This window comes from Poromitra crassiceps (assembly GCF_964638095.1).
Source record: "Poromitra crassiceps genome assembly, chromosome: 27".
Lineage (NCBI taxonomy): Eukaryota > Metazoa > Chordata > Actinopteri > Beryciformes > Melamphaidae > Poromitra > Poromitra crassiceps.
Genome location: NC_139650.1, coordinates 10081748 through 10103288, shown reverse-complemented (window position 1 = coordinate 10103288; position 21541 = coordinate 10081748). Strand labels below are relative to the sequence as shown.

General features: G+C 45.8%; 1 protein-coding gene across 2 annotated transcripts in view; it reads left to right on the top strand.

Moving 5' to 3' along the window:
- The first annotated feature begins 3412 nt into the window (after positions 1-3412).
- Positions 3413-21541, top strand: part of padi2 (peptidyl arginine deiminase, type II) — a 34014-nt gene continuing 15885 nt past the window's right edge. The window contains exons 1-8 of one of the 2 annotated variants that reach the window (XM_083661529.1): positions 3413-3694; positions 5666-5837; positions 6737-6806; positions 7453-7514; positions 9499-9616; positions 12406-12558; positions 16214-16404; positions 19539-19642. In XM_083661529.1, coding sequence (XP_083517655.1) covers positions 3513-3694; positions 5666-5837; positions 6737-6806; positions 7453-7514; positions 9499-9616; positions 12406-12558; positions 16214-16404; positions 19539-19642 — 1052 coding nt within the window. In that variant the 5' untranslated portion in view covers positions 3413-3512. Of the gene's footprint in view, positions 3695-4479; positions 4634-5665; positions 5838-6736; positions 6807-7452; positions 7515-9498; positions 9617-12405; positions 12559-16213; positions 16405-19538; positions 19643-21541 lie in introns of those variants that run through there. The other variant, XM_083661530.1, reaches the window with a different exon arrangement.

Genomic DNA, 21541 nt, shown 5'->3' with positions numbered 1-21541 from the left:
AAGTTCAACTTTGACATTCAAGTTTGACGTTCAAGTTTCAAGTTCAAGTTTCAAGTTTCCAGTTCAAGTTTCAAGTTCAAGTTTCACGTTCAAGTTTCACGTTCAAGTTTCAAGTTTCACGTTCAAGTTTCAAGTTCAAGTTTCCAGAAGAGACGATAATAATTTCTGCAAATGTCTCTGCCTTCAATAGGTTGTACGCAGCAGTAGTGGTAAATGGTAAATGAATGGGTCAAGTCAGACTCACTCGAGCTTCCGGGTCTCTGGACACATTTGCCAACCGAAAGCCAGTGTTGTAATTTGCTATCACAGTGTCCAGCTACTTGTAGGCCTCTCTGCCTTCATGGCTGAATGGCAGGTCTGTCTTGAGGAGGAACCCAACTGTATTTTCTGTCTCAAAGTGGTCGAGGTTCACATGGTCGGGTGGCGTTTTCATTCTGTGCAGAACTGTGGAAGCAATGGCACGCTGTTCTTCCTATATCGAAGGCTGCAGTTAACGTAAATGAAAGGACTTGTATTTCATAATGGACTTTAGAGTGCCTTTTTTGTCTGTTCCAAAAAATATTCTTGTTGCTCCTTGTCATCATCAGAATGAAAATATGTTTTTGTGTTGAAGTCTGTCAACGCCCTGTTCTAATAACTAATAACATCTAAAGCCTATTAGTCTCAACTTGCCAAACAGGATGGCTTTCAGTTTGGACATCATTGTAGAAAGTGTCACATGGTCACTCAGAATGAACCATTGAATCTATATTATGTAAACAAAGCATCTCTTATATTGTTTTATGGTGAGAGCAGTTTACTTTTGGATTCTCTTATCACACCTAAAGGCTCTTTGAGAAGACCATGTCTGTTGTAAGAGAAGACAAACTTTTTTTTTTTTTTTTTTTTTTTTCTCGATTTTTTATCCCATTTTATCCCCCATTAGTGCTCATTTGATTTCTCAATCCTGGTTGCTACTCCATCCTCTGCCGATCTGGGGAGAGCCGAGACTGGCTCCATGCTTCCTCCGAGACATGGGCAGTCAGCCAGCCGCTTCTTTTCACCTGACAGAGGAAGCTTCACCGGTAGGACATAGCACGTGGGAGGTTCATGCTATTCCAACCAGTTCCCCTCCCTCTGAACAGGCGCCCTTAACGATCAGAGGAGGAACCACATTAGCAACCAGGATATTGCATGTTTTTGTGAAGGGGGTTCCTATATGAAGGAAACCCCCGGGAGGCACGGGGAGAACATGCAAACTCCACACAGAAAGGCCATTTTGCCGACCCCACCCGGGCGGTGGGCACTCGAGGACATGCGGACGGGCACGCATTCCTTCAGCGTTCACCTCGTCCCCAGGTGGGAATCGAACCCACGACCTTCGAGCTGTGAGGCGATAGTGCTTACCACTGCATCACCGTACCTCCAGAAGACAAACCTTTAACCATTCTCTAATGTCACATTCTGCCAGTGGCAATGCTACTGCTGTGCACCTGTGTCACACCTTCTGAATCTTTTGTCTTGTGGGACACGTGTGTATATTGCTCTGTTATACAAAGGGAAATGCATTGTTCCTTTGGTGAAACATAACAGGTTTATGAGCTCACCAACCATGAATGATGTCTTGCTGTCAACAACTTTTTGCACTAACCGCCATTGTGGAAGTCATTCAGTAATTGCCATAAAACAGACGACTAACGGTTTTGTGCATGCTGGGAGTGTTTGCCCATAGTTCTTCTCTGTCAGTCTGCAGCATACCTGTCATGTCATATATCACGTAATGTCTCTGACTTTATGTGGCTCCATGTCTCTGTAAATACATTTCATTGTTGCTCTGCTGACAGGGATTGTGAAGAAGTATACTTACAGTATGCCAAGAAAAACAGAAGAGCTAAATTATGCAAATACTATGTGTTTGATGTCCAAGCGCCTATTAAAATTCATGTTGAATTCTAAAAAATAACCTGTGATCACAGGTGGAGCACTAAATGCGGCTCTATTGGCTGAGCACATGTATGCAATACAAAATGTATTATAAATGTGAACAAATATCTGCTTTATTGTTTTGTATTTTTATATACTGCCTTTCATGTGCCTGGAGCACTACTGTAATATGAAATAGCCTTTTTCTATGGTGCAAAAATATTAAATAAATGGTTGGAATTTTATATGGTGTCAAACTGTTTTCTATTTGTCTTTTGGTCTTGTAAAAGTAGGAGTACCAACAGGTTTTTGTGTGTGTTTTCATGTCACTCATGGTAAAAAATAATAATTTGTGAACCATAAATGAATAATCACAGCAGCAGCATACTGCATTTATTATTTCTGTTTTCCCAACACTCACACCTCCAGTGGACGGGTGGCTTGTTTGTAGACTTCGCACAGCAATAGTTTGAGGGTATTTCTGTTTATGGACTGTTTAATTCATATTTTCACAACACTTACATTAACCAAACATTGAGGAAGTCTCAATTTTCTAACCTATACATCACATATGTCAGCACAGTAGTCTTTCTAACCAAGTCAGTACAGGATGTACTATACAGATCACAGGCACTTGGTGGTGGTGGTGGTGTTCCAGCACAGGTATTCACAGACCTTGGCCACTGGAAGAATGCTATACAGCACTGCCTCCTGCTGGAAGAATGCTATACAGCACTGCCTCCTGCTGGAAGAATGCTATACAGCACTGCCTGACCTTTACTTTGCATGCACTGACTCACACAGGGGGCTACGAAGGAGCAAATAGAGAGGCAAAGTGAACGTCACTTCCTGCTTCAGCACTGTACCAGAGATTTTCTTCCGCAATTTATTTTCCCATAGACATTTCGTAAAATGCTTATAAAAAGAGTTTTACTTGGTCAAACCAAACGGTTCAGCTATATTTAGAATTGGGAGAGACCATAGAACAACTTTCACTTGGACCAAAACCACAAAAAAAACATCGATTTTTTTTTTTAATGTTTTGGTCCGAGTGAAATGTTATGTGATCTCCCCTGTCTTTTGTAATCTGTACTCTGTACTACTGTAGAGTTTCAGAAGACAGTGATTGTTGTCTTTTCATATCGGGCAGTGAGAGCGTTTACGAGGTTCTCCCTCTACTAACCTTTAGAAATAATTTGCTTTTGTGGTTTTAAAATAAATGTAGGCTACATACTGTAGGCTATATAACTTTATTTTTTATAATAAATAATTATGAAATGGGTGCGCTCAGAATGTCTGCATGTGACTGAGGCTACTGTAGCATATGGACCCATTACCATACACACACAGACTTGACTGTACATGCTTGGGGGTCTTGGGAATTCTAGACGCCTCTTCACCACACCCCTCCTCACCTGGGCGTGGGTGAACTAACTCTCCCAGGGGATCAGATCAGAATCCGCTCTTTTAGTGCAAACTGCAAAATAAGGTGCATGCTTGAACAAGCTTCGATCGCCTCGGAGGCCGCCAGGGTATTATAGGCTATTCTGTCTCACATTACAAACAGGAAAAAGCACATCTCATTTTGCACTCTCCAGCAAACTATCACCATGTTTCAAGAGCAGGTCTCAGAGACAGAGACAGAGGCGGCGACGGAGGTTTTACAAAAGAAAAGAAAGATATTCGACATGCAACATGTCTACCAGCGGACACTGCGTCTGACTCTGGACACGGAGAAAGCCGTGCGTGCGCTCCATGTGGTTGGCACCGTTTCGAAGGTGAACCTCAACAGGTAGGAAAGCAAACTACACAAAAACCCGACGTCTTTTCTTCTCGGGTCTTTATCTCGACTCCCATCGCATCACGTCGACTGTTGTTTTTAGAGACTGTCATCCTGGTAAAAGCTACTGTGCATGCGTGTTATCACAGGGTGCGTTCGGAAATAGCACTCGGAGCGCCCAGAGCGCACACTGGAGCGTTCGTAAATTGGGAGCGCCGTTGTAATGTACCGTACCTTCGCTCTCTCATTTCTGTGTAGAGCGTCAAGAGTGGATTTTACGAACGCACCCACAGCAAAACTAGCCTATAATTCCCAACACTGGAATGTTAGATTACTAGTCTACATCTCCCGTTAAGTAGGTTACAATAAAGTAGGCTAGAAATAGTTAGGCTTATTATTGTCTATAATAAGGATATAAACGTTATAAAACGGCTATGTATTTTTATTCGTGTATTTATTTTTGCTAGGATCTGGGAGAGGGGAGGGGGGAGACGGAGAGAGAGAGAGACAGAGAGAGAGAGAGAGAGAGAGGGAGAGAGAGAGAGAGAGAGAGGAGAGAGAGAGAGAGAGAGAGAGAGAGAGAGAGAGAGGAGGGGGGGGGGGGGTCAGTTCTCAGTTGTCTGGCCAATCACCATCTCGAGGCTAAGCACCTGCAGCGATCATAATCAGCTGCTTGGACACGGTCGGACGCGTTGCTTTCCGGGTAGACGGTGCTGGCTGTCGCAGCCTGGTGGTATTTAGCCTACTGACCTACAGCAGCTCTGTCTGACACACGATCTGCGGCGCGACACAGTGTAGCATAGACTGTATATTAGCATATACTAGTACAGTTACTGCAGTGTAGCTGGTGGCAGCAGCCATGCTTCACCCCCGGACGCTCAGATTAGAGTATGGGAAAACGACTAAAGTCATCTGCGTGGTCGGCACGGAGCTTAACGCCAACATCAGCAGGTAGGCTACTGTAACTATCAGCAGGTAGGCTACTGTATCAGCAGGTAGGCTACTGTAACTATCAGCAGGTAGGCTACTGTAGACTGGGATGTGCTGGATTTCGGCTTTGTTGTGGGTGACTCGCACAATTTTGGGCATTTGAGTTGGAACTGTTGTTATCCATCTGAGTAGTATACCTTGTTTTTGTTGGACTTTACAAGAAAAACAACGTAGGCCTACATGTAGCCGGTGTATAGGCTATAATATAAGTATAAAGCCTAGTCATCAATGGTTTCTCCTAAATGTTAGAAATTGAGCAAAGCAGGCTGACTGACCATCAGGCTTTATGTCTCAGACTCAATCTTGATTCATAATTGGACTTCGCAGCTTTAGATGTGAACACATGTGTGAACTAGTCTACTGCAAGAAGAATGGCCTTGTCAGCCCACAGCACAGGCTGGACTGGGTGGATGCCACGATTAGTATTCCGGTCCTGGTGGTGGCAGACCTCATGGTGCTTTGTCCAGAGGACAGAGAGACTCAACATTAGTCCATTGTTGCTGCTGTCCAACAGAGCAGCCTTTGTTGTCCCAAAGATGTCCAAAGATGTCACATGACCATGTCTCTGCCAGGATATAGAGTCAAACACAGAGTGTTTGATTAGTTGATGATTACAATAAACAAAGATCCATCTTCTAATTCATGTCCTATTTTGTCTCATTTCTATTTGAATCATAGATGCTCTGCAGTTGGCATTTGAACTAAGTCGATTTATTAAGCACTTATTATCCTAATTGGTTGTTTTCATGAAACCTATATTTAAATCAACGCCCTGCTCTTCTCTGTACTAGCACTGTGCTTTATTCTGACTGTAACTGTAACTTTAGAGCTAACTTTGCCACCTGTTGCCTGTTGAAATAGGAGCCTGCATACACTGTTAGTGCTCAACAACACTCAGCTGCTTTGAGATGCCAAATGTTTCACATCATACATCTGCTTTGTTTAAACAGGGCCCTCGCATGCGTCACAATGTGCTGTTTGTCTTGTTCTCAGGAGCGCCCCTCCCACCTCCAACTTCTTCTCTGTGAAGTGCAGTCCCAGTGTCCAGTACCGGATCAGCCCGGCGGGCCAGGAGACCGCCCCGCTCTCTCCCAGCCCTCTCAATGGGAACTCGGTACTTCTCATCAGCATGGACCACGCCAGTCAATTTGAAAATGACAGCAAGGTAACATTAGAGTAGACATGCCCGGCCTTCAGACCTGACATTACAGTCAACTGAATTCTACTTGCTGCTAGTAGGCAACAATATGGTCCTGATACATTATGGTCTTTTCAAAAGACCACACATCAACAAAAAAAACCTTCAAGCAGATACTGGACCAGTATCTTCTTGAAGGTTTTTATTTGGATGTCATAGTTTGATCCTGAAGATGGTGCAGCTGAAAGCCCACCTGGCTGGTGCACATATGATTGTGCCGTAAAATCCTGTCAACAAACACTAAATAATGTATCGCGATTCGTTACTCAGGTGAAGTCATGTGCTGACGGGTCTTTTTGTGGCTAGGATAACAGAGTGTCATTTACAAAAGCAACACATTGATTGGTCAATGTACAGATACCTGACCTTCAAACCTGATTGGTCAATGTACAGATACCTAACCTTCAAACCTGATTGGTCAATGTACAGATACCTGACCTTCAAACCTGATTGGTCAATGTACAGATACCTGACATTCAAACCATCATCATATCAGAAGGAGAATTGTTTGGAAAAAATGGATGAGCCACAATATGAACAGAATGATATTATTCCAAGAAAATTGCAGATTCATAAATATGTTAGACATGAACAATTCTCTTTCAAACCTAGAAACCAAACAACTTATTGGACTTTTTGGATTTCATAGTAGATTTTACCATTTTGGTGGGATTTTCTTTGACTGGAAATGTGTTAATGACAATGACCATCATTGCTGGATTCTATATCCCCTTTATGATCTTTCTAATCTAGTGGCATAAAAGCTTTATTTGATGCAGAGTCTATCACCCTTCTTTTAACAAGAAGACATGTCATGTTTAATTGTGTGTAATACAGTAAGTGATTGTTGTTGTTATTGTTTGAAGCTATCTGTCCAGTACTATGGGGAGAAGACAGAGGTCTTGGGGAGAGCAATCCTGCACCTGACAGCTGTTGGTATGTTACAGTCTGATGAAACAGCATGCTTATATTTTAACATTTTTACACGCTGTTCTGTGTCCAGCATAAAATTATATCATAATTATTACTATTATTAATATTATTAGTAGTACTAGTAGTACTACTACTACTACTACGAGTATCAAGGGCGTGTTTAAATGCACACCAAATTGCCAACGTGATTTGTGATACTGAAGGACTACTTTTAAATCCATTTGTTTAAGCATCACATTCAGTTTTCAATCACCTAGATAAGCTCTTATCACAATTCTGATCAATCCAGGCATGATAGGAGGTGTAAAGCTGGATGGCTCTGTCAGCTCAGCTTCCACGATATGACCATGGATACTAACAACACAAACACATAGACTATGGGGAATACTTTGCCAATGCAAACACACTGGGTGGTGTCCAACATGTGTCTCTCATACAGAGATCTCTCTGTCCAACATGTGTCTCTCATACAGAGATCTCTCTGTCCAACATGTGTCTCTCATACAGAGATCTCTCTGTCCAACATGTGTCTCTCATACAGAGATCTCTCTGGATGTGTCCAACATGTGTCTCTCATACAGAGATCTCTCTGTCCAACATGTGTCTCTCATACAGAGATCTCTCTGTCCAACATGTGTCTCTCATACAGAGATCTCTCTGGATGTGGATGCTGACAGAGACGGCCGTGTGGAGAGGAACAACGCTAACAAGGTGAGCTCAAACAGGTCTAGGTAGGTAGGTAGGTAGATACTTTATTTATCCCGAAGGAAATTCATGTACCAGCAGCTCACATACAGTTAATAAAAACACACAGTAGACAACATTAGAAAAACACAGTAAAAAAAATATATAAAAAGATACTAACAGACCGTGTGCCAAGCCAGAACCTAAAGTGACCGAGTGCCTAATAGAGAACATTTAATAAATAAAAAATAAAAACAGGCAGGGCTAAAAAACAACAACAACAACACACGCAGCAGAGACAACAGAGCGAAGGCAACACATGACCTCACTTCCCCCGCTGGGAAGAGTTAAAAAGTCCAACGGCTCTGGGGACAAATGATTTCTTTAGTCTGTCTGTAGAGCAGCTCAGTGACAGCAGCCTGCCACTGAACAAGCTCCTCTGGCCTACTATGGTGGTGTGTAGTGGGTGACTGTCATTGTCCATGATGGACAGCAGTTTGTTGAGAGACCTTCTCTCCGCCACCTTCACCAGAGTCCATCTCTCCACCGATCACGGAGCCCGCTCGCCTGATCAGCTTGTCCAGCCGCATCGCATCTCTCACTTTGACATTGCCTCCCCAGCACACGACAGCATAAAAGAGGACACTAGCAACCACAGATTCCTGTCTGTTTAGACAACAGGATGTAACAGTCCACACCAGCTGAGGTTGTTGTCTCTGTAAAAACCACCAACAGACAGATGGCCTGTTGCCTTGTTTGACTTTCGTTGTTGCCATTTAGTTGACACTGTTTCATTTCGACCCCCCTCCCCTTTTTGGCCAGTGCAAGCGGGCCCTAGATCTGGCTTTGTCCAGTCCAATTTGAGTGCCGAATTGAGTGCCGATGCTCGTGAACGCTTTATCGCGCTGGCCGATGTGCTAGGTTCCGACCTAGCCTTGTTTTTCTCCTTCAGAGGTGAACTGAAATGTGTCTCTGTTCCTTCTGTGTTTCAACAGTTTTATATGTGCAAATAAACAAACTCTGCCTTCTAAACTCCAAGCTGGTTGACCAAAAAAACAAACAAAAACATTTTGATTTTCCGGTGACTTGCCAGTCTTATCAGATTCACACACACACACACACACACACACACACACACACACACACACACACACACACACACACGTGTTGATACAAGCCTTTTTCTTTTTTCTTTTCTTTTTGTTATTGTGCTATTACAGATACAGGCTTCATGAACAACATTCAGAGAGCCTAGCATTGATCTGCTGCTACTCATAAATATATGTGAGACTGATTAAGTATGATGAATAGAAGTCCTTGAGTTGTAGGGTCTGGTGCTGAGGAGCAGTGTTGGGAAAGTTACTTTCAAAATGTAATATACTACATATTACTAGTTACTTTCATTTGAAAGTAATAAGTTACTTTACAATATTACTTTCTGTGTAGAGTAACTTGTTACTTATTACAGTACTTTTGCATTACTTTTACCAAAACGATAGCAGCAGCCGAATGACATCGCTGCCCCGGAACCATCCCGAAAAATAATTTCAACCGCCTTGAAGTCAGTGTAAACAATCCAAAATTCTAAATGTTATTATTTTCCTTTGTTATTGTCATCTATAGTGGTTATTTGCATAAAAACACACAGTTTGATTAGCAAATGATTGTATCTTTTTTAAATATGTGCTTTGATTTAATAAAATGTAACTCAATTTGTAACTTGAGTTACTTGAGAAAGTAACTGGTATAATATTACTGAAATCCTATAAGTAATAAGTTATATTACTGAGTTACTGCTAAAAGTAATATATTACATGTAATATGTTACTTTTGTAATGAGTTACCCCCAACACTGCTGAGGAGGTGTTTGTTCAGTCTCTTCTTGAAGGCATGAACACTGCTTGATGTAATGTCTCTAACAACCTCCGGGGAAAAGGCTGTTCCATGTTGCTATGGCAGAGTGGAGAAAGCTCTTCTTATTGGTGGATCTGGCTTGCTCAACCCTCCTTAGGGATCCTGGACATGGGGTCCCAGTGGGCATGGAGCCATCCTGTTGGTCAACTGTGACTCAGAGCGCACCTACTGGAAGAAACCGGACAGCGAGCAGGACACCATCTCCAGGGTCTCAGGTAAAACAATAGTCTCTTGGTCTCCTCGCTCTCTTCTTATCTCTCTCTCTCCCTCTCTTCCATTAGCTTGCTCCTGCTCCTGGATGTTGTCCACCAAGACGCAGCCTGTATTTGCCTGGGCAAAGTCAGCAGATCCAAGCAGTGATATGGGGAAACTGGTTTGATAACCGTGGTGTGTGAGTGATGTGGTGGCTGGGTTGAATAAGTAGACTCCTCCCCTTTCTTCCCAGGAGAGAAACTACTTAGAGCTGAAATGAGATCGCAGCATGTGCACGAGGTCTCCATGTGTGAAATACAATCTAATCACATAGGCCACACAGTCACTATTCATACTGCAGTCTTGTGTTTGTGTTTTCCATGTACTGTATGTGTGGCCAGCAGGTGGCGCTGTGCAGTGAGCAAAACCTCGCTCCTACTACACATCATACTACACATCATACTACACACATACTACATACACAGGAAAAAGGGACTCGCAGAGTAGGAAGTGACTCAGGTAGAGCTGAAACATGTAAGAGCACTCAGAGAGCATCTCTCAGGTGCATCAAATGTTGGGGGATACCTGAGTAACTAAGAAGTTGCATATTTTGTTTCTAAAATTCATGTCCTATCATCTCATCTCTACAACACTGTTGATTGTCTGGCATGTTATGTAATGTACTTCTCAGGCCTCTTGACACAGGCCTGGCTGGGAGTATAGTAAAGTGTCTCCAGATGTCCTGTATACAATACATGTCGTTATCCAGTCATCCCTCCAAGCCCAGACCCGCAATAGCAGACTCTTATAACAAAAACAAACAACGTTTTTTTAGGCCCTGGGCAGAGCGGGAGAGGGTCAGCAACTTTTTCTATTTCATTTTGATCTCTTTCTAGTTGTGACCATAGACATAAATAATATGGACGTATCTATCCCATTAAACTTCGTTTTCCTGGCGGCGTTCAAACGGTGGGTGTCACCATCTTGATTTTTCGTCAGCAGAGTGGGAGTGAATGGGTTGAGTTCTTCCGCACCTCACGTGAGATGGGAGTTTCCCAGAGCCACAGCTCCGCCTGCTATTGGTCTGTGATCGGCAAGCTGCGTGATCACTGGACAGGCGATCTGTCAATCAACCCCTCTTCTATCATCTATTTTACTCCAAACGGGCGAGTTATATAAAAACGGACTAGTGATCTAGCTGCTCAGCTAGCTTGTGCTGTCTGTCACTGAGGCAAATAACACTAGTAGGAGGAGGCGGGGCTTGTGGAGGTACGGATGCCTAGCTGGCCATTTTCAAGTCACGCTTTGCAATAGTAACGTTTGAGCATTTAAAAGCCTCCGTCATCTCAATTCCTAGGGCAAATTTAGATTTTCTTTGCAGGCATTTTGCGCCGAGTCCCTGTTAATTTCCAACCCTGCTCTCCGTGGTCCACGCTGCTTGGGTTTGAATCCTATATACAGTAGCTTCTCTGAGCCAAACCAGCCAATCAGGTCAGGTCTCTGTAACAACATAATTAAGATCAGGTGCCCCTTTCCCCCATTCTACACCAATGTTAGTCAATTTACCAATAATTATGCATAACAGATTGATCCAATATTGAATGCAATAGAGAATATAACAATCAAATAATCAAACCATATTCCATTATTAGGCTATTTACATAAAAGCTTTGTTTGCTTGTCCTGCACTGAACAAAGGGAAATATCAAAGATCATAATCAAAGGCCTGGCTGCCTACTCATGCCTCACATAAGCAGTCATGTGCTTCCCCTCCAACACACACTCCAACACACACTGTTCACAAACAAACAAACAAACAAACAAAGAAACAAAGAAACATTTGTCAATCGTATTTGAATCCAGATTCATGTATAAAAACAAAAGCATCATTATGCATAAGAGTGAATGATCACTTTACTTTCAGAAGGAGGTTTTCAAAATTAATTTGTGAGTGCTCCATTACAATTAAAAGTCTAATCTAAATCCCGTCTCATGACATATCATATCTCTGTCAAACAGGATACCGACACATAGTCCTTTGCATTTACATTAAATTAAGATATCCCTCCTTTTTTATTTTCCTCCTTTTTGCATGGTTATATGCAGAGAGATATTAACATTGATGGGCTAGCAATGTGTTAACCCATGTGGCCATGTTCTTCTAGTCCTGAAGGTTGATTGGCAGGTGAATTTCATGACATTATTGGTTGAAATTGGTTAGTACATGCTTACGTAAGCACATTGCATATTTTATTTTACAGGAAGAAAATGCGTGATTTTTGATATGAGAATACGAAGAAATTATTTGGGGGGTACTTTTTTTTGGCATATATTGTTAAATAGGTGCACAATATGACCGGGGATATAATCCGGTATGTAAGTTAAAAAGTCACTTTTCATTTCAGCTCAACTTTAAGGTTGATTTTAAGGACTTTAAAGTTCACACCATACACCGAAGCAACGCTCAACCTACGCTCAACCCAGAAGTTTCATTTCGGGCGTCCTTGTTAACAGGCGAAGCCGTTCACACCAGCCGTGCGCGCGCGCCTTGCTCAAGCCACACTCAAGCGATCGTTCAGGATTCAGTCCTATTTTCCAAGCGTGAAGCGTGAAGCTACCAGGCATGAAGTCAATGGAAGTTGTGGGCGGGGTCAAGGCGGGGTCGTGAGCTCAGCTTCAGCGTGGCTTTAAAGCGTGGCTTTGGCGTACGGTGTGAACAAAGTCTACTTCCAAAATAGAAAGCTGATGTTTGGAGATACTAATGGAATGACTGGCTCTCCCAATAGTAACATGAGTATTTGTGGGTTTCCAGATCTGAAGGACATGTCTCTCATGGTGCTGCGGACCAGAGGCCCAGCCAAGCTGCCAGAGGGATACAAGCTGGCCATGCACATCTCCCAGGGCCACGCAGAGAGCCTTCGCATCTTCAGGACCAAGAGCCCTGAACTCACAAAGCATCCCCTGAGTGAGTAAACACTCTCTCTGCATTAGGACAGTCCCCACAAAGCATCCCCTGAGTGAGTAAACACTCTCTCTGCATTAGGACAGTCCCTACAAAGCATCCCCTGAGTGAGTAAACACTCTCTCTGCATTAGGACAGTCCCCACAAAGCATCCCCTGAGTGAGTAAACACTCTCTCTGCATTAGGACAGTCCCCACAAAGCATCCCCTGAGTGAGTAAACACTCTCTCTGCATTAAGACAGTCCCTACAAAGCATCGCCTGAGTGAGTAAACACTCTCTCTGCATTAGGACAGTCCCTACAAAGCATCCCCTGAGTGAGTAAACACTCTCTCTGCATTAAGACAGTCCCTACAAAGCATCGCCTGAGTGAGTAAACACTCTCTCTGCATTAGGACAGTCCCTACAAAGCATCGCCTGAGTGAGTAAACACTCTCTCTGCATTAGGACAGTCCCTACAAAGCATCGCCTGAGTGAGTAAACACTCTCTCTGCATTAGGACAGTCCCTACAAAGCATCCCCTGAGTGAGTAAACACTCTCTCTGCATTAGGACAGTCCCTACAAAGCATCCCCTGAGTGAGTAAACACTCTCTCTGCATTAGGACAGTCCCTACAAAGCATCCCCTGAGTGAGTAAACACTCTCTCTGCATTAGGACAGCCCTACAAAGCATCCCCTGAGTGAGTAAACACTCTCTCTGCATTAGGACAGTCCCTACAAAGCATCCCCTGAGTGAGTAAACACTCTGCATTAGGACAGCCCTACAAAGCATCCCCTGAGTGAGTAAACACTCTCTCTGCATTAGGACAGTCCCTACAAAGCATCCCCTGAGTGAGTAAACACTCTGCATTAGGACAGTCCCTACAAAGCATCCCCTGAGTGAGTAAACACTCTCTCTGCATTAGGACAGTCCCTACAAAGCATCCCCTGAGTGAGTAAACACTCTCTCTGCATTAGGACAGTCCCTACAAAGCATCCCCTGAGTGAGTAAACACTCTGCATTAGGACAGTCCCTACAAAGCATCCCCTGAGTGAGTAAACACTCTCTCTGCATTAGGACAGTCCCTACAAAGCATCCCCTGAGTGAGTAAACACTCTCTCTGCATTAGGACAGTCCCTACAAAGCATCCCCTGAGTGAGTAAACACTCTCTCTACATTAGGACAGTCCCTACAAAGCATCCCCTGAGTGAGTAAACACTCTGCATTAGGACAGTCCCTACAAAGCATCCCCTGAGTGAGTAAACACTCTCTCTGCATTAGGACAGTCCCTACAAAGCATCCCCTGAGTGAGTAAACACTCTCTCTGCATTAGGACAGTCCCTACAAAGCATCCCCTGAGTGAGTAAACACTCTCTCTGCATTAAGACAGTCCCTACAAAGCATCCCCTGAGTGAGTAAACACTCTCTCTGCATTAGGACAGTCCCTACAAAGCATCCCCTGAGTGAGTAAACACTCTCTCTGCATTAGGACAGTCCCTACAAAGCATCCCCTGAGTGAGTAAACACTCTGCATTAGGACAGCCCTACAAAGCATCCCCTGAGTGAGTAAACACTCTGCATTAGGACAGTCCCTACAAAGCATCCCCTGAGTGAGTAAACACTCTGCATTAGGACAGCCCTACAAAGCATCCCCTGAGTGAGTAAACACTCTCTCTGCATTAGGACAGTCCCTACAAAGCATCCCCTGAGTGAGTAAACACTCTCTCTGCATTAGGACAGTCCCTACAAAGCATCCCCTGAGTGAGTAAACACTCTCTCTGCATTAGGACAGTCCCTACAAAGCATCCCCTGAGTGAGTAAACACTCTCTCTGCATTAGGACAGTCCCTACAAAGCATCCCCTGAGTGAGTAAACACTCTGCATTAGGACAGTCCCTACAAAGCATCCCCTGAGTGAGTAAACACTCTCTCTGCATTAGGACAGTCCCTACAAAGCATCCCCTGAGTGAGTAAACACTCTCTCTGCATTAGGACAGTCCCTACAAAGCATCCCCTGAGTGAGTAAACACTCTCTCTACATTAGGACAGTCCCTACAAAGCATCCCCTGAGTGAGTAAACACTCTGCATTAGGACAGTCCCTACAAAGCATCCCCTGAGTGAGTAAACACTCTCTCTGCATTAGGACAGTCCCTACAAAGCATCCCCTGAGTGAGTAAACACTCTCTCTGCATTAGGACAGTCCCTACAAAGCATCCCCTGAGTGAGTAAACACTCTCTCTGCATTAAGACAGTCCCTACAAAGCATCCCCTGAGTGAGTAAACACTCTCTCTGCATTAGGACAGTCCCTACAAAGCATCCCCTGAGTGAGTAAACACTCTCTCTGCATTAGGACAGCCCCTACAAAGCATCCCCTGAGTGAGTAAACACTCTCTCTGCATTAAGACAGTCCCTACAAAGCATCCCCTGAGTGAGTAAACACTCTCTCTGCATTAAGACGGGGGCGGCTTTAGCTCAGGAGGTAGAGCGGGTCAGCCAAAGACGCAAGGGTTGGCGGTTCGATCCCCGCTCCCTCCCAGCTGTCAATCGTTGTGTCCCTGGGCAAGACACTTAACCCTCCTTGCCTCGTATGATTGGTATGATTGGTATGAATGTAGACATGAATGGTATGATTGGTATGATTGGTATGAATGTAGACATGAATGATGGTGGTTCGGAGGGGCCGTTGAGCGCCAATGTGTGGCTGCCACGCTTCTGAACCACCGGTACGAATGGTGTGAACAAATAATCATCCTGTGTCAGCGCTTTGAGCCTTGGAAAGGCGCTATATAAATCCAATGATTATTATTATTATTATTAAGACAGTCCCTACAAAGCATCCCCTGAGTGAGTAAACACTCTCTCTGCATTAAGACAGTCCCTACAAAGCATCCCCTGAGTGAGTAAACACTCTCTCTGCATTAAGACAGTCCCTACAAAGCATCCCCTGAGTGAGTAAACACTCTCTCTGCATTAGGACAGTCCCTACAAAGCATCCCCTGAGTGAGTAAACACTCTCTCTGCATTAGGACAGTCCCTAAAACCCGTCATGTAATATGCCTGTAATTCTGCTTTTATGTTAGCTAAGGTCTTAAGCTGCTTTATAGCCATCTGCAACTGGTTCATATGAATTTTAATATATTGTGAAAAGTTACACTGTTATGTATGACATCTTTTTCTGGACATATTTCAAAATCAGTGCATTTACTCTATACTAGGGATGGGACGATATGCTTATCTCGCAATATGATTCGCTACCCGCTGTGGGGTCCATGTTTCATTTATACAACTTTTCTTTTATTACATAAGATGCAATACATGAAAGTTCTTGACTGACAACTATAAGTCTGTCTGTGCGAAATTATGTTTATTATTTCTGAGACACACATCGTTCTAACAATGACACCGACTTGGTAGAATGTAAACATTTAAAAAATGTCATTACAAAGAGCAAAGAATATTTGGATGGAGAGTTTGTGAAATTGTGATGAGCAAGCTGTCTCATTTGTGGTGACTACAGCAGAATAGAATCAAGCTAATATTGCGATTGGTGTTTCTGCTCACATTTTTGTATTGTGATATATTGAATCCCAACATATCCTCCCATCCCTAATTTATTTATTATTATTTATTTATTTATTTTTGACCCTTGTTTATATCAAAAGTTGTCTTCCTTCTGCAGCCAAGCTGCTCTATAATGCGTTTGTGAAGGACTTCCCTCTGGTGCTGAGCAGCGAGGTGCTGTCCCAGGAGGTGCCGTACCTAGGGGGCGCTGCAGAGATGAACTTCTATGTGGAGGGTCTCAGGTTCCCCGACAAAGACTTTGATGGGCTCGTCAGCATCAACCTCAGTCTGTTAGAGCCCGTCTCTCCGGTAAGACCTGCAGCAACCTCAGTCTGTTAGAGCCCGTCTCTCCGGTAAGACCTGCAGCAACCTCAGTCTGTTAGAGCCCGTCTCTCCGGTAAGACCTGCAGCAACCTCAGTCTGTTAGAGCCCGTCTCTCCGGTAAGACCTGCAGCAACCTCAGTCTGTTAGAGCCCGTCTCTCCGGTAAGACCTGCAGCAACCTCAGTCTGTTAGAGCCCGTCTCTCCAGTAAGACCTGCAGCAACCTCAGTCTGTTAGAGCCCGTCTCTCCGGTAAGACCTGCAGCAACCTCAGTCTGTTAGAGCCCGTCTCTCCGGTAAGACCTGCAGCAACCTCAGTCTGTTAGAGCCCGTCTCTCCGGTAAGACCTGCAGCAACCTCAGTCTGTTAGAGCCCGTCTCTCCGGTAAGACCTGCAGCAACCTCAGTCTGTTAGAGCCCGTCTCTCCGGTAAGACCTGCAGCAACCTCAGTCTGTTAGAGCCCGTCTCTTCGGTAAGACCTGCAGCAACCTCAGTCTGTTAGAGCCCGTCTCTCCGGTAAGACCTGCAGCAACCTCAGTCTGTTAGAGCCCGTCTCTCCGGTAAGACCTGCAGCAACCTCAGTCTGTTAGAGCCCGTCTCTCCGGTAAGACCTGCAGCAACCTCAGTCTGTTAGAGCCCGTCTCTCCGGTAAGACCTGCAGCAACCTCAGTCTGTTAGAGCCCGTCTCTCCGGTAAGACCTGCAGCAACCTCAGTCTGTTAGAGCCCGTCTCTCCGGTAAGACCTGCAGCAACCTCAGTCTGTTAGAGCCCGTCTCTCCGGTAAGACCTGCAGCAACCTCAGTCTGTTAGAGCCCGTCTCTCCGGTAAGACCTGCAGCAACCTCAGTCTGTTAGAGCCCGTCTCTCCGGTAAGACCTGCAGCAACCTCAGTCTGTTAGAGCCCGTCTCTCCGGTAAGACCTGCACAACCTCAGTCTGTTAGAGCCCGTCTCTCCAGTAAGACCTGCAGCAACCTCAGTCTGTTAGAGCCCGTCTCTCCAGTAAGACCTGCAGCAACCTCAGTCTGTTAGAGCCCGTCTCTCCGGTAAGACCTGCAGCAACCTCAGTCTGTTAGAGCCCGTCTCTCCGGTAAGACCTGCAGCAACCTCAGTCTGTTAGAGCCCGTCTCTCCGGTAAGACCTGCAGCAACCTCAGTCTGTTAGAGCCCGTCTCTCCGGTAAGACCTGCAGCAACCTCAGTCTGTTAGAGCCCGTCTCTCCGGTAAGACCTGCAGCAACCTCAGTCTGTTAGAGCCCGTCTCTCCGGTAAGACCTGCAGCAACCTCAGTCTGTTAGAGCCCGTCTCTCCGGTAAGACCTGCAGCAACCTCAGTCTGTTAGAGCCCGTCTCTCCGGTAAGACATGCAGCAACCTCAGTCTGTTAGAGCCTGTCTCTCCGGTAAGACCTGCAACAACCTCAGTCTGTTAGAGCCCGTCTCTCCGGTAAGACCTGCAGCAACCTCAGTCTGTTAGAGCCCGTCTCTCCGGTAAGACCTGCAGCAACCTCAGTATGTTAGAGCCCGTCTCTACAGTAAGACCTGCAGCAACCTCAGTCTGTTAGAGCCCGTCTCTCCGGTAAGACCTGCAGCAACCTCAGTCTGTTAGAGCCCGTCTCTCCAGTAAGACCTGCAGCAACCTCAGTCTGTTAGAGCCTGTCTCTCCGGTAAGACCTGCAGCAACCTCAGTCTGTTAGAGCCCGTCTCTCCGGTAAGACCTGCAGCAACCTCAGTCTGTTAGAGCCTGTCTCTCCAGTAAGACCTGCAGCAACCTCAGTCTGTTAGAGCCCGTCTCTCCGGTAAGACCTGCAGCAACCTCAGTCTGTTAGAGCCTGTCTCTCCAGTAAGACCTGCAGCAACCTCAGTCTGTTAGAGCCCGTCTCTCCAGTAAGACCTGCAGCAACCTCAGTCTGTTAGAGCCCGTCTCTCCGGTAAGACCTGCAGCAACCTCAGTCTGTTAGAGCCCATCTCTCCGGTAAGACCTGCAGCAACCTCAGTCTGTTAGAGCCCGTCTCTCCAGTAAGACCTGCAGCAACCTCAGTCTGTTAGAGCCCGTCTCTCCAGTAAGACCTGCAGCAACCTCAGTCTGTTAGAGCCCGTCTCTCCGGTAAGACCTGCAGCAACCTCAGTCTGTTAGAGCCCGTCTCTCCGGTAAGACCTGCAGCAACCTCAGTCTGTTAGAGCCTGTCTCTCCAGTAAGACCTGCAGCAACCTCAGTCTGTTAGAGCCCGTCTCTCCAGTAAGACCTGCAGCAACCTCAGTCTGTTAGAGCCCGTCTCTCCGGTAAGACCTGCAGCAACCTCAGTCTGTTAGAGCCCATCTCTCCGGTAAGACCTGCAGCAACCTCAGTCTGTTAGAGCCCGTCTCTCCAGTAAGACCTGCAGCAACCTCAGTCTGTTAGAGCCCGTCTCTCCAGTAAGACCTGCAGCAACCTCAGTCTGTTAGAGCCCGTCTCTCCAGTAAGACCTGCAGCAACCTCAGTCTGTTAGAGCCCGTCTCTCCGGTAAGACCTGCAGCAACCTCAGTCTGTTAGAGCCTGTCTCTCCGGTAAGACCTGCAGCAACCTCAGTCTGTTAGAGCCTGTCTCTCCGGTAAGACCTGCAGCAACCTCAGTCTGTTAGAGCCCGTCTCTCCGGTAAGACCTGCAGCATGGGCTCCACACTTTTTACATGGCTTTGTTTTTATCTTTTTGACTTTTTTTCTGTAGTTTTCATGTAAGGCACTTCCTGCTTTGCATACATTTTTGTTGGTTAGTAAATGCAGTAATAGTAGTAGTACTAGTAGTAGTAGTGCTAGTATCAGTATAGTTTTAGATTACATTTTAGTATTCTGGTTACTTTTTCATTACATTCAGATTACATTTCTATAATCCGAATAATTATAGATTACATTTAGATTACATTTTTTTGTATTGAGATTACTATTACATTGTATTTGTATTTAGATGAGTCAGTATGGCAGTCAGTATATTTTCTGATTGCATTTAAATATATAAAACATAATAAAACATATCTTATATTATATATCATACTGTATTCTGTATCTGTATAGTCAGATTACTCTTAGATTAGATGTAGTGTAGTTAGATTAGTGTTCTCATCATTTGAATGAGCCTGTGTTGTTTTGACAGGGCTTCCCTGAGACGCCCATCTTCACAGACAGAGTGGTGTTCAGAGTGGCCCCATGGATCATGACCCCCAACACGCTTCAACCTGTGGAGGTGTTTATCTGCAGGTGAGAGCAGACAGGTGAGAGCAGACAGGTGAGAGCAGACAGGTGAGAGCAGACAGGTGAGAGCAGACAGGTGAGAGCAGACAGGTGAGAGCAGACAGGTGAGAGCACACAGGTGAGAGCACACAGGTGAGAGCAGACAGGTGAGAGCACACAGGTGAGAGCAGACAGGTGAGAGCAGACAGGTGAGAGCAGACAGGTGAGAGCAGACAGGTGAGAGCAGACAGGTGAGAGCAGACAGGTGAGAGCAGACAGGTGAGAGCAGACAGGTGAGAGCAGACAGGTGAGAGCAGACAGGTGAGAGCAGACAGGTGAGAGCAGACAGGTGAGAGCACACAGGTGAGAGCAGACAGGTGAGAGCAGACAGGTGAGAGCAGACAGGTGAGAGCAGACAGGTGAGAGCAGACAGGTGAGAGCAGACAGGTGAGAGCAGACAGGTGAGAGCAGACAGGTGAGAGCAGACAGGTGAGAGCAGACAGGTGAGAGCAGACAGGTGAGAGCAGACAGGTGAGAGCAGACAGGTGAGAGCAGACAGGTGAGAGCAGACAGGTGAGAGCAGACAGGTGAGAGCAGACAGGTGAGAGCAGACAGGTGAGAGCAGACAGGTGAGAGCAGACAGGTGAGAGCAGACAGGTGAGAGCAGACAGGTGAGAGCAGACAGGTGAGAGCAGACAGGTGAGAGCAGACAGGTGAGAGCACACAGGTGAGAGCAGACAGGTGAGAGCAGACAGGTGAGAGCACACAGGTGAGAGCAGACAGGTGAGAGCAGACAGGTGAGAGCAGACAGGTGAGAGCAGACAGGTGAGAGCAGACAGGTGAGAGCAGACAGGTGAGAGCAGACAGGTGAGAGCAGACAGGTGAGAGCAGACAGGTGAGAGCAGACAGGTGAGAGCACACAGGTGAGAGCAGACAGGTGAGAGCAGACAGGTGAGAGCAGACAGGTGAGAGCAGACAGGTGAGAGCAGACAGGTGAGAGCAGACAGGTGAGAGCAGACAGGTGAGAGCAGACAGGTGAGAGCAGACAGGTGAGAGCAGACAGGTGAGAGCAGACAGGTGAGAGCAGACAGGTGAGAGCAGACAGGTGAGAGCACACAGGTGAGAGCAGACAGGTGAGAGCACACAGGTGAGAGCAGACAGGTGAGAGCAGACAGGTGAGAGCAGACAGGTGAGAGCAGACAGGTGAGAGCAGACAGGTGAGAGCAGACAGGTGAGAGCAGACAGGTGAGAGCAGACAGGTGAGAGCAGACAGGTGAGAGCACACAGGTGAGAGCAGACAGGTGAGAGCACACAGGTGAGAGCAGACAGGTGAGAGCAGACAGGTGAGAGCAGACAGGTGAGAGCAGACAGGTGAGAGCAGACTGTTTACAGGTGAGAGCACACAGGTGAGAGCAGACTGTTTACAGGTGAGAGCACACAGGTGAGAGCACACAGGTGAGAGCAGACTGTTTACAGGTGAGAGCACACAGGTGAGAGCAGACAGGTGAGAGCACACAGGTGAGAGCAGACAGGTGAGAGCAGACAGGTGAGAGCAGACAGGTGAGAGCACACAGGTGAGAGCACACAGGTGAGAGCAGACAGGTGAGAGCACACAGGTGAGAGCAGACAGGTGAGAGCAGACAGGTGAGAGCACACAGGTGAGAGCACACAGGTGAGAGCAGACAGGTGAGAGCACACAGGTGAGAGCAGACAGGTGAGAGCAGACAGGTGAGAGCAGACGATGATGATGATGAATGTGTGAACAGGTGTTTATTTGCAGGTGAGAGCAGACGATGATGATGATGAATGTGTGAACAGGTGTTTATTTGCAGGTGAGAGCAGACGATGATGATGATGAATGTGTGAACAGGTGTTTGTTTGCAGGTGAGAGCAGACAGGTGATGATGATGAATGTGTGAACAGGTG